The 12984-nt window shown below is 37.5% G+C and overlaps 2 protein-coding genes and 1 long non-coding RNA gene across 3 annotated transcripts in view; 2 read left to right on the top strand and 1 right to left on the bottom strand.

The window, feature by feature from the left end:
- The window catches only part of OSBPL9 (oxysterol binding protein like 9), a 116929-nt gene that overhangs the window by 99731 nt on the left and 4214 nt on the right, over positions 1-12984 (bottom strand). The window lies entirely within an intron of this gene.
- Positions 126-718, top strand: LOC144589051 (uncharacterized). Its single transcript, XR_013544927.1, has 2 exons — positions 126-213; positions 516-718. It is a non-coding gene; the product is annotated as an uncharacterized LOC144589051 (long non-coding RNA).
- Positions 777-12984, top strand: part of LOC110076170 (calreticulin) — a 24421-nt gene continuing 12213 nt past the window's right edge. Inside the window, exons 1-6 of the mRNA XM_020788137.3 lie at positions 777-1627; positions 3105-3206; positions 3964-4167; positions 6102-6196; positions 7664-7873; positions 12599-12712. Of these exons, the coding sequence (XP_020643796.3) occupies positions 1474-1627; positions 3105-3206; positions 3964-4167; positions 6102-6196; positions 7664-7873; positions 12599-12712 (879 nt within the window). The 5' untranslated portion in view covers positions 777-1473. The remainder of the gene's footprint in view (positions 1628-3104; positions 3207-3963; positions 4168-6101; positions 6197-7663; positions 7874-12598; positions 12713-12984) is intronic.

Here is a 12984-nt window from a genome sequence, read left to right as displayed (position 1 = left end):
CTTGGGGAATTTTTGCGTGTGAGTGTGGATATGTTTGTAGACTCCCTGGCGCACAGCCAAGCTGGGGAGACTGGGGTGTTGGGAGTGATACAGTGGCAGTCAGCTCTTCCACAGCATTCACCACCTCTCACTGGGCTCTCCCTCTCTAGGATGAGCAAAAGTAGTGTGGCTGAGTGACTACAGAGAGGGAGCCCTGGTAGAGGAGTCGCAACAGTAAGCAATTATAAGTTGTCTGTTTTCATTTATTTGATTGGATAATGTTGCAAATTATGTAGTATTATACAGATGGTGATTCTTAAGATTATTTAAATGTTTTTTTAATTTAATTCTAACCGATTTTCTGCTCTTTTGGTTCCACATACAAGGGCTTTCAAAAATGCTGTCAGTTAAGTAAATGTAATGTGTATACGTTAATAACTGGTTGAAACTGTGTAGAGAGTAGACAGCAAAACTGACAATGTATTTAATTTGTCGGAGCTTGTAACTTTGTCGTATTCTTCTAATGTTTTTTATAGAACCCTGCAAGCCATTTACTTTGATTTCAGACTGGTATCCTGTCTGAAAACTGTAACATTTCCATTTGGATTACAGCTTTTTGATTGAGGTGAATAGAATATATTTTCCCAAACAAGGTGAGCTGTTTTACTGAAATCTAATGAATGTGACTACATTTGGATCTTCGTGCGGGTAGGATGTAATTAGAAGGTAAAAAGAGGGGGCAAAGAAAATGTTACACACTATAGGTGGTAGGAATGCATGGAAATATGGACTGGGGATAACTTCCCTCCTAGTTATGTTGGATCAAGCTGTTCTGCCACTGAAAAGCAGTATTCTTCACCCATTTTCTTTGTGGTATGCCTGTAGTTTACAATGTAGAAATTAAATATCTATTCCTAATGGCAGCAGCTTTTTTTAAAATCTATGACCAAAGACCAAACAAACTGAACAGTATAAATAAACAATACAAAAGTTTCAACATACATTATACTGAGCACTAACTCCCGAAGGGTACAAAATTGTAATTATATATAAAGAAAAAACATTTAAACTAAAAAGGCCTTTTACATTAGTTCTTTCCAGGTTTTAAATAGTCCATTTGTAGCATTTCCCTGAAAAATATTTCTGTTCAAAGAATCCTGATTATTTTTCCCAATACATTTATTTAGTAGGAAGGCAGTGCATTGAACTGATCTGAATTAGCTCAGGACATCTGTGCCTGCAAAATCCATTTCCATAGGGACATTCCAGGCAATTTCTGTGCTGGTCCAATTGCGTGGTCCCTTTTGATTGGTCCCTGTAGCTTAATTATATATGGATTATAGCCAATAGGAAGGCTCCATCTTCTCAACCTTAACATTCATGTGGTAGCCATAGTAGCTTTTAGTTAAGGAACCAGCAGAGATATTAGAAGCGACGTGACTTGACTTAGGTTTTTATTGTCCAATTTCAAGGAGCCTCCTAACATAATTTATTATGATAGTAACAATTAAACTGATTTGCTTAGGATTTTTTTTAATAGGGACTGTACGTGGAGAACTAGCTGGCAATGTTGATAGCTCTACTGTAAAACAGAAGGAGCAACATACTGTAATAAAAGAATACTTCAGGGAAGAGTTTGATGATGAGGGTAAGTGAAATTTAGTTTTATTTCTAACCTAGACTGGAATGGAACTATTGACTATTAAGACTCCTTCAAGGCATGTAGTTTCCCTCATTCTAGGAGCCATATTTTAGTTTTATATTATGTACAGTTAAAAATAATTGATAATTGACTGTGAAATAGCTCCTGTTTGATATCGCCTTCTGCTGACTTGAATGTCTGTTTATTACTACTATAGAGATTCATTAAAAATAAAAATGTGAGAGAAGATTGGATTTGAGGACCATTTTCTGAGAATAGTAGAATTGAGATGGCTGTATTATATAGTTTTTGATAAATGTTTGAGAGGGAAATGGAGTGGACATAAGTTCACATATAATGCATCAAATGCAGTCTGTATAGTGTTTCAATTCTCATCTGTTTAAATATTAAGAATTGCTAATTCAGAATAGCTTTCAAAGCAGAATAGAAATAAAGTTTTCGGTTTCTCTCCTGAAACATCCAAAGATAGTTGTCACTTTGACATAAATGTTGTTCATGGTGTGTTCTTTAAGCAAAAAAAGAGGGAAAATTGCATTAATTATACTGGTTTTCCTTTTTTCCCTTCATATACATTCTTAACCACTCCTGCATAGATTGTAGTTTTATTTATAATGTTGCTATATATGGAAATAAAGATAACTACATAAATAAATACTAGATGTTAGTTTGATCTTGCAGATTTGTTTTTAGAAAATGAGACAAAAATATGAGAGAATATTGTATGTCATCTACTTTCTAACATATTTTCCTCTCCTTCCAGTTTATTCTTTATATTATACAGTAATATCAGATTGCTGCACTTGACACTTTATTTGGAAGATCTGTCATTCCTAGTTGCTTATTTTGGCTTGATTGACCTAACCTTACATTGCCTTTTACTTACACTGGGATTACCTTATAAAATGTGTAGAAAGCAACTTGAATCAGTCTTCTTATACCATTTGTTTGAGTATTTAGTCTTACATTCAGTGGTTTAAACATGACATAAATTAAGCAACTGACTAGGCATGATTCAACATGTACTTACGGGTCCCTTGGGACCATGAGCAGTTGTCTCAAGCTCAAGGTAGAATTAAGTGTACCCTGTTGTGATAGCTAAAATTTCCTGTGTAAGATTTGTTCTTAGTGGGCTTTCTTCAATCAAATGTAATTCAAGCTTTATCAGAAATACTCATAGGGGGTTGCAGTCATTGATTTACATTGCTTTTGCTTTAAAAAATTTCTAAATATCAATATGATCAAGAAAAATATAGGTGTGTTGTATAGGTACTATAGTATAATTATGTGTTTATAAATTAAAGAAGACATCTGTCAAATTCATTCTTTCCATGTGGTTGTAAAAAGTCTGTTTTTTAGGTATCACCTCACTTGTATGGGATATCCTATAACATTAATCATGCTTCACAGATGAAATAGGGTTTTTAAAACTTTTTTTTAATTGAATGCTCATTGCTTTTTTCAGATGGATGGCAGAAACGATGGATTCAGTCTAAGCATAGAACTGATTATGGTAAATTTCGGATAGGAGCAGGAAGATTTTATGGAGATAGAGAAAAAGATAAAGGTAAGGGAATGCATTGATTTTCTTAGGAAACTGTGAAAAATGTGATATACGCAGAATGGTCTTATTTGCTTCCCTTCCCACAAATTATTTGCATAACACTAGCTGAGATCAGTACCTCTTTCAACTAGTATAAAATTATATTATTCTCAAAGAGAAATTGAGTGCTGCCTTGCATGTGCTTTTTGAAACCAAGCAAATTTCAAATTAATATGCAATTAATTTGATACAAATGATTTGATGCTGAACGGGGGGGAGGCTGTATGGTTCCAGGGTTCTCTGTCTCTATAAAAGAGAACTCTTCTCACCGCTCTTCCACTGTATCACCCTACTTTTCTTCCTTCTGCTCCCCCATTCTGAGTTAGTGATGGCAGCAACTGTCTTTTTCTCCTTTTCCAACCCCACATTCACATCTCTCCACCTGCCCTAACTTCCTTTCTCTCTCAGGGGCCCTTACTTTCCTTCTAGGCTCTCTTATTTTCCCTCACTTTTTTACCCCCTCAAGTTCAAAATTTAGCATAGTTTTTCCCATGTCTACTGGGTAGCTGGACAGCAGAAATTCAGCTTGAAGGGAAGAAGGTCTACTGCCTGACCAGACTGTAACTGACATTCTCCTCATACCTAGTAAGAGGTAGTAACCACAACCTAGTAGAACCAGCGACAATCAAATGTCCAAGAAAACTGTGTGCATGTGCAGATCAGAGTACAATAAACATTCAGACAGAAGCTTTTTGTTGTTTGAGTACAATTTTCTTTATAGGTCTGCAGACAACTCAAGACACTAAGTATTATGCTGTGTCAGCAAGGTTTCGACCATTCAACAACGAAGGTCAGACCTTAGTGCTTCAGTATACAGTAAAATATGACCAACGTGTTGATTGTGGTGGTGCCTATGTTAAACTTTTCCCTGAAGACTTGAGTCAAGAGATTATGAATGAAGACTCAAAGTACTACATTATGTTTGGTAAGTTCTCTTAAATGTATATTGGTTTTATTCAAATAATCACAGTGTTCTGCAAATTGGGGGGATTGAGCCTAGGGGTTTAAAAAACTTTTCCATATTTCTTGGGTCTCTATCGTTGTTTATTTTGGTGAAAAATATTATAGGAAAATATTTTCTGGATCAGACTGATGATAGATACATCAAAAAGCAGGAGCAAATGCTGTATTCCTATTGGATCCCACTGTTTTTGTTGGCATCCCCTCCTCATCCCAAAGTCCTGTTCAGACTAGGAAATCCTCTGGAGCTGGTTCGCATGGAGGGCTTCAGCAAGAGGGAGAAAAGAGAGAAGTCTCTCTTTTTTTAGGCATTGACTACAGAAGTATATTGTTGGATCTTGTTCTCGGTCTGTGAGGGTAAAATATAGCCCAATGTTTTGTTTCAGACAATGGTGGCTCTAGGAGTTCTGTGAACAGTGTATAAAATCAACATCCTTCCCCTTTTTATGTGCTTAACATTCTCTGTTAGCAAGCATGCTTACTTTGGAGAGGCTACTAGACATCAGAAGATAGATCTAGGTATTTTTTAAATCCAACATACATAATGACCATCTGCATATCTTGTTCTGGTTAGTCATTGAGTTAACCATATGTCTTATGAAATGGTACTGCTTTTGTGCATTCTCAGCCTGCTGTCGGTTCATGTTGTTCATTGATCCCAAATCAACTTTCTATATTACTCATAAATCCCTATCACATATTGCCCTTCACCCTTTTCTCCCTAAACTGAAAAATTCCCTAGCGTCTTAAAGCATTTTATTATATGTGTGATTGTTCATACATTAATAATTTTGGCAGCTCTTAATCTGTTCTATGAAACCCTTTTCAAGATTATGCGAAAAAAGGTTTACATTGGTTTAGTATATAAGCTACAGTGGTGCCTCACTTATTTATTTATTTATTTATTTATTTATTCGATTTTTACCCCGCCCCTCTAGACAACGTCTGCTCGGGGTGGCTTACATAAATAAAAACACATCAAAGTAACATATGTAAAAATACAATTATAACAATTAATTCTAAACAATACCTTGTTAAACGACGAATCCACTTCACGATGGTTTTTGTGGTCGCTATTGCGATCACAAAACAATGTTCCTATGGGCTTTTTTCGCTTGATGATGATCGGTTCCGTGCTTCGGGAACCGATTGTTCGCTTAACGATGATTTTAAAACAGCTGATCGGCAGGTTGCAAAATGGCCACCTGCTGTGCAAAATGGCTCCCCACTGTTTTCAGCACTGATTGCTCGCTTTACAGGCACCAGAAAATGGCCACCCTATGCAGGATCTTCGCTGGACAATGAGGTATTTCACCCATTAGAACGCATTAACTGGTTTCTAATGCATTCTAGTGGATTTTTTAATTTTGCTTGACAACGATTTCACTTAACAGCAATTTTATCGGAATGGATTAACGTCGTCAAGCGAGGCACCATTGTAAACTGTTAGTAAATAACTCTTCTAGTATTTCATAGGTGGCCACATTATAATTTGTCATCATTAATTAATGGTTAATCAATAATGTAGTAATACATGTTTCAGCTAATAAAAATAACCTCTATAGTATAAATCACATTAACATACTGACATGAACATTTGGTATACAATTTTCTAACTTCTTGTTCTGCTAAACTTTATAACATTGCGTAGTGGTTGTTATATACAGTATGTTTGCTTTATACATTATATGTATATACTGTATATGGATATAAACTTTAGAAAGAAATAATATGTATATCTTTGGAGAGAAGGAAGTATAAAATTAAAATACTTTTAACAGATAGCATCTACGTTAAATCTTATTTGAAACTGTCATTAAACTGGGTCACTTATATTTGTGCAGGTACAACTCTGACCCAAATAAATTGGACTTTCAAGTTGTTATTGCTTTCTTTTAGGTCCCGATATATGTGGTGAAGACAAAAAGATAGTGCAGGTTATCTTCAACTACAAAGATGACTACTACCTGATTAAAAAAAACATCACATGTGAGGTATAATTAGTGTTGTCTTGGTATCTTGTAGTTATTACTATCTTAATTTATATATTGCCATAGAGGTTTATAATTCTGTTTTCCACATGCAATTAGCAGTGAAAGTTCTTTTATAAATACGTGAGTCAAATAGTTTATTGTAAATTAATTCAATACAGTATTTGACAGACTTTTGTAGGTTACAGCCAGCTTCAAGTGTTAGAAGCTGCGAGCAAGCTATGTAGCAAACCCCCACACTTATTATTTAACTGGTTCATCATCAATGGCCATAAAGCAAACAGTTATTAGTCGAGCTCTATTGACCACTGCAGTTCATGTTAAAATTCTGAGCCTGTCCGCCACCCTTGCAGCCATCTTCTGCAAGTGTATACAGGTTGTGACATTCAGATGAACTTGCTACAGAATTTAGATTCCCTACATTTTTAATACAGAGCTCACTCAGCACTGTCTTGTTTTCTCTGTCTCCTGTTTCATAAGAGGCTAGGAGGATGTGAAACAGTTTCAGATACTAATAAAGAGATCATAAAACTGACAGATTTAACAATCATACAACTAAAACACAGAGGTTGTAAAACCGAACTGAAAATGCTAGTGAGGGTATTGGGCAACACTGGAGTGGTTGTAAAAAGTACTGTAAAAAGGTTAGCAATATGTTTTTTCTTAACAATCCGCATTTTAAAGGTGGAGGTAGCCTTTATACAGTTACATTGGAGAGCAGGTGGTATATAATCAGTTATTTGCTTAGACTATAATCTTATACATGGAAGAGAGTAAATCCCACTGAATGTAAAGATGCTTAATTCTGGAAAAAATTAGGAAAAGTTTGGGTGGTCCTTAAAATTACAGAGATGCAAGAGCAGGTGACACCTTTAGTAGATTACTAAAAAAAATGAACATGAATGTTTCCTTTTTAGAGGTGTAATAAAGACATTACCTGCTTAGATTTGTTCAATTCTGAATAAATATTATTAGGGTTGCACTAGTCTTTAAAATAGAACAGTTGTTTTTTAGGCCACTAGTAGAACATTTTCCACTCTCCATATGTTGATGGATTGTTACTGGCCCGGTTGTCGGTGGCTGAAGGGAAATTCGAATTCAGCAACATTTGGAGGCCCTCAGGCTCTCTAGCCCTGCTTTAGGGCTTAGTTAAATAACTGGAAACCAGAAAAAATTCAGAGCCATCTTGATGATCGCGGAGTATTAGGGCTGCCACTCTTGCCACCTAAATAGGATATATTTCTCTTCCAACACACACCACCGATGCATCAAGAGACATAGCTTCCCCCCCCCCCAATTAAAAACACCCTATCAATTTTCTGAGTCTCCTCATTTCTTAGCCAGTGATGGAATAGAATCAGGTGGCCCATCTTTTTTTTAGTTTACATGAATTTCAACAGACCATTTGAAACACTCGAAAATATTTCTTTGTTGACCTGTATTAATGCTTTCTTCTTTCTTTTTGTCGAGACCGATGACTTTACCCATCTATATACTCTAATAGTACGTCCGGATTTAACATATGAAGTTAAGATTGACAATTATGTGGCTGAAGCTGGTCACCTAGAAGATGACTGGGATTTTCTGCTTCCAAGGAAGATAGTAGATCCCAATATGCCCAAACCTGAAGACTGGGATGAAAGGGAAACTATTGAAGATCCTATGGACAAAAAACCAGACGTAAATTTCACACTGAATTATACTCACACTGAAAAGGCTATCCATGTCAATATTGACTGTCCTATAACTCGCACTTTATGCACTACTGGTCTGTTATTAGCTACATAGGAACAAGTACAATGCATTTCTAATTCCAGAAATGTGTGTAACAAAGTTCTACTATCCACAGTTCTTTTCCTTTTATTCCAACTGTTGAAAGAATTAAACAGTATTTATTTCAATTAAGCTCACAGTGGTAGTTTTATGGATAGAGGAACTTAGGATACTTCTGATTTATTAGTGTCATGGGGATTGAGACAAAGCTCTTAAAATCATTACCAGACTTAATAACATTTTAGTCTTCTGTGCCTGACATAATTTTTAAATTGAATAATGCAAGGCTTATTAAGACTCTGTTGCCACCTCTTTCCTCCTGTTCCCTCTGCTACCTCTTTCTCAACTGGCATAAGAGGAAGAGCTATTTAAATTGTTTCTCAGAAATTTTTCTCAATGACAGAAGTTGATGTTTTCATCAAAATCCTGATAAATCTTTATAATAAAATTATAAATTCTATAATGGCCAGCACTGCTTTGTGACTCCTAGTTCATATCTTGTACAGAGTGGAAGCTCCTTCACGGATTGCTGCCTTGTCATGGTGAAGGGGCTTGAGTAATTCAGAGAAGCTATGGGCTATACTGTGCAGGGACACCCAAGACGGACAGGTCATAGTGGAGATTTCTGACTAAACGCACTCCACATGGAGGAGGAACTGGCAAACCACTCCAGTATCTTTCCCAAGAAAACCCCATGAACAGAAACAACAGGCTAAAAGATATGACGCTGGAAGATAAGTCCCTCAGATCAGAAGACATCCAACATGCTACTGAGGAAGAGCGGAGGACAAGTACAGGTAGCTCCAAAGCTAATGAAGTGGTTGGGCCAAAGCTGAAAGGACGCTCATCTGTGGACCCGCCTGGAAGTGAAAGGAAAGTCCGATGCTGCAAAGAAAAATAATGCATAGGAAACTGGAATGTAAGATCTATGGACCTTGGTAAGCTGGATGTGGTCAAACAGGAGATGGCAAGAATAAACATTGACAACCTGGGCATCAGTGAACTAAAATGGATGGGAATGAGCTAGTTCAATTCAAATGATTACCATATCTACTGTTGTGGACAAGAATCCCATGGAAGAAATGGAGTAGCCCTCAAAGTCAACAAAAGAGTGGGAAAAGCTGTACTGGAATACAATCTCAAAAATGCAAGAATGATTTCAATATGAATCCAAGGCAGACCTTTCAACATCACAGTAATCCAAGTTTATGCACCAACCACCATTGCTGAAGAGGCTGAAATTGACCAATTCTATGAAGACCTACAACACCTTCTAGAACTGACACCAAAGATGTTCTTCTCATTATAGGGGACTGGAATGTAGGGAGTCAAGAGATAAAAGAAACAACAGGGAAGTTTGGCCTTGGAGTTCAAAACGAAGCAGGGCAAAGGCTAATTGAGTTTTGCCAAGAGAACAAGCTGGTCATCACAAACACTCTTTTCCAACAACACGAGGTGACTCTACACATGGACATCACCAAATGGGTGATACCGAAATGAGGTTGATTATATTCTCTGCAGCCAAAGATAATGAAGCTCTATACAGTCAGCAAAAACAAGACCTGGAGCTGATTGTGGCTCTGATCATCAGCTTATTATAGCAAAATTCAAGTTTAAACTGAAGAAAGTAGGAAAAACCACTGGACTAGTCAGGTACTATCTAAACAAAATCCCTTATGAATACACAGTGGAAGTGAAGAACAGCTTTCAGGAACTAGATTTGGTGGACAGAGTGCCTGAAGAACTATGGATGGAGGCTCATAACATTGTACAGGAGGAAGGGGAAAAAAAACATCCCAAAGAAAAGGAAATGCAAGAAAGCAAAGTGGCTGTCCAACGAGGCCTTAAAAATAGCACAGAAGAGAAGGGAAACAAAATGCAAGGGAAAGTTACAGAAAATTGAATGCAGACTTCCGAAGAACAGCAAGGAGAGACAAGAGGGCCTTCTTAAATGAACAGTGCAAAGATATAGAGGAAAATAATAGAAAGGGCAAAACCAGAGATCTGTTCAAGAAAATTGGAGGAACATTTTGTGCAAAGATGGACATGATAAAGGACAAAAATGGCAGGACTTTACAGAAGCAGAAGACATCAAGAAGAGGTGGCAAGAATATCCAGAGGAATTATACCAGAAAGATCTGGATGTCCTGGACAACCTAGATAGTGTGGTTGCTGATCTTAAGCCACACATCCTGGAGAGCGAAGTCAAGTAGGCCTTAGAAAGCATGGCTAACAACAAGGCCAGTGGAGGTAATGGCATTCCAGTTGAACTATTTAAAATCTTAAAAGATGATGCTGTTAAGCTGCTACACTCAATATGCCAGCAAGTTTGGAAAACTCAGTGGCCAGAGGATTGGAAAAAATCAGTCTACATCCCAATCCCAAAGAAGGGCAGTGCCAAAGAATGCTCCAACTACCGTACAATTGCACTCATTTCACATGCTAGCAAGGTTATGTTCAAAATCCTACAAGGTAGGCTTCAGCAGCATGTGGATCGAGAACTCCCAGAAGTACAAGCTGGATTTCGAAGGAGCAGAGGAACTAGAGTCCAAATTGCTAACGTGCGCTGGATTATGGAGAAAGCCAGAGAGTTCCAGGAAAACATAATCTTCTGCTACATTGACTATGCAAAAGCCTTTGACTGTGTGGACGACAGCAAACTATGGCAAGTTCGTAAAGAAATTGGAGTGCCTGACCACATTATCTATCTTCTAAGAAATCTATATGTGGGACAGGAAGCAACAGTTAGAACTGGATATGGAACAACTGATTGGTCAAAATTGGGAAAGGAGTACGACAAGGCTGTATATTGTCTCCCTGCTTATTTAACTTATATGCAGAATACATCATGCGAAAAGCTGGACTGGAGGAATCCCAAACAGGAATTAAGATTGCTGGAAGAAATATCAACAACCTCCGATATGCAGATGATACCACTCTGATGGCAGAAAGTGATGAGGAATTAAAGAACCTTGTAATGAGAGTGAAAGAGGAGAGTGCAAAAAATGGTCTGAAACTTAACATCAAAAAAAAAAATCATGGCCACTGGTCCCATCACCTCCTGGGAAATAGAAGGGGAAGATATGGAGGCAGTGTCAAATTTTATCTTCCTGGGCTCCATGATCACTGCAGATGGAGACAGCAGCCCTGAAATTAAAAGGCGCCTTCTTCTTGGGAGGAAAGCGATGACAAACCTAGACAGCATCTTAAAAAGCAGAGGCATCACCTTGCCAACAAAGGTCCACATAGTCAAAGCTATGGTTTTTCCAGTAGGGATGTATGGAAGTGACAGCTGAAACATAAAGAAGGCTGACCGCCGAAGAATTGATGCTTTTGAATTGTGGTGCTGGAGGAGACTCTTGAGAGTCCCCTGGACTGCAAGGAGAACAAATCTATCCATTCTGAAGGAAATCAACCCTGAGTGCTCACTGGAAGGACAGATCCTGAAGCTGAGGCTCCAGTACTTTGGCCATCTCATGAGAAGAGAAGAGTCCCTGGAAAAGACCCTGAAGTTGAGAAAGTGTGAAGGCAAGAGGAGAAGGGGACTACAGAGGATGAGATGGTTAGACAGTGTCTGCGAAGCTACCAACATGAATTTGACCCAACTCCGGGAGGCAGTGGAAGACAGGCAGGCCTGGCATGCTCTGGTCCATGGGGCCACGAAGAGTCAGAAATGACTAAATGACTAAACAACAACACAAAGTGAAAAACTGCCTTCTTCTAAACTTACTAGGACAAACAAGGGAAGTGATTTTATCCCATCTTTTTCTGATGATTCAAATTAACTATCTTAACGACATGTCACATTCCAGATTCAAAGAGCAAAGGCATGAGGAAGAGGTTTCTGTAATTAGTTCACAATTATAGAACTTCCAACTTTTGCACAATAGAAACAAAGATTTGGTTCAGGCAAGTAACTAGAATTCTGTAGGTCCATGTTCTGAAAAATTTGGAGATAATAAAAATTCCATCCTCCATTTATAGGGCACAGCATTCTTGAAAAACAGTATTACAGACAAAGGCATTTAACAAAACATGGTCTTGTGGTGTGTGTTTTTTGCTTTGTGTATGGTAGAATTGAAAAACGTGCATTAAAATATACAGTGGCTATAAATGTATGGAAGCACCCAAACATTTGACATCATGGTCTTTGTTAGAGTTCAGAGTCACTATTTTGAAGATTCAAAGATTTGGACGCCCATCAGATAATTATGCCAAACAAATCTATGATAGCTTGAATTAAATATATGCATTCATCGTTTAATAGAAACAGGCACTGGTTGAATTAAAAGAGTGCAACTACAATTAAAGATGTATTGAATCATAGAACAGAATGGAAAATAAGATAGGAATGGGTTATTATAAAGTTACCCACCAACCAACAATATTAAATGGGCATCTAAAAATAATACTGTTTAATTATCTTTCCTGTTAAAATGCATGTTACAGTTAAGAGTCTTAATTGAACATCTTGAGAAGTATTGTTGGAAAGCTCATTGGTTTAGGCATCTGGCCATAGAGTCAGAGGCTGGGAGTCAATTCCTCACTGTGCCCCTCCTTATAGGACAGGGGCTGGATTCGATCCATAGGGTCCCTTCTAGCTTTGCAGTTCTAAGATTATTATTGTTTTAGGATTGGGATCAGCCAGAAAGAATTCCTGATCCAAATGTGTCAAAACCTTATGACTGGGATGAAGAGATGGACGGGGAATGGGCACCACCATTGATTGCAAACCCTGCGTACAGAGTAAGAATATATATTTATGTAATAAATAAAGTGACTGCTTTCAGAGACATTCAACATTAAGACACTGTATTTCCAATTAAGTTAAAATACAGTAGACACTAAACTTTGCAAGCTTAGTGGCTCTGTAGATCACCTGTACTAAATGAAGGCTTTCCTGTTAGTTTCAGTATTTTACTCTATGCCTCCTTTCCAATTCATCACCAGTGTATTCCCTTGACCTTATGCCTCCTTACTCTTTTCCTACAGCCATTATTCATTTATGCTTACTTTTT

The sequence above is a fragment of the Pogona vitticeps genome, chromosome 4, assembly GCF_051106095.1.
Source record: "Pogona vitticeps strain Pit_001003342236 chromosome 4, PviZW2.1, whole genome shotgun sequence".
Classification (NCBI taxonomy): Eukaryota; Metazoa; Chordata; class Lepidosauria; order Squamata; family Agamidae; genus Pogona; species Pogona vitticeps.
Note: the sequence above shows the minus strand (reverse complement) of the source record. Positions and strands in the feature narration are given on the sequence as shown.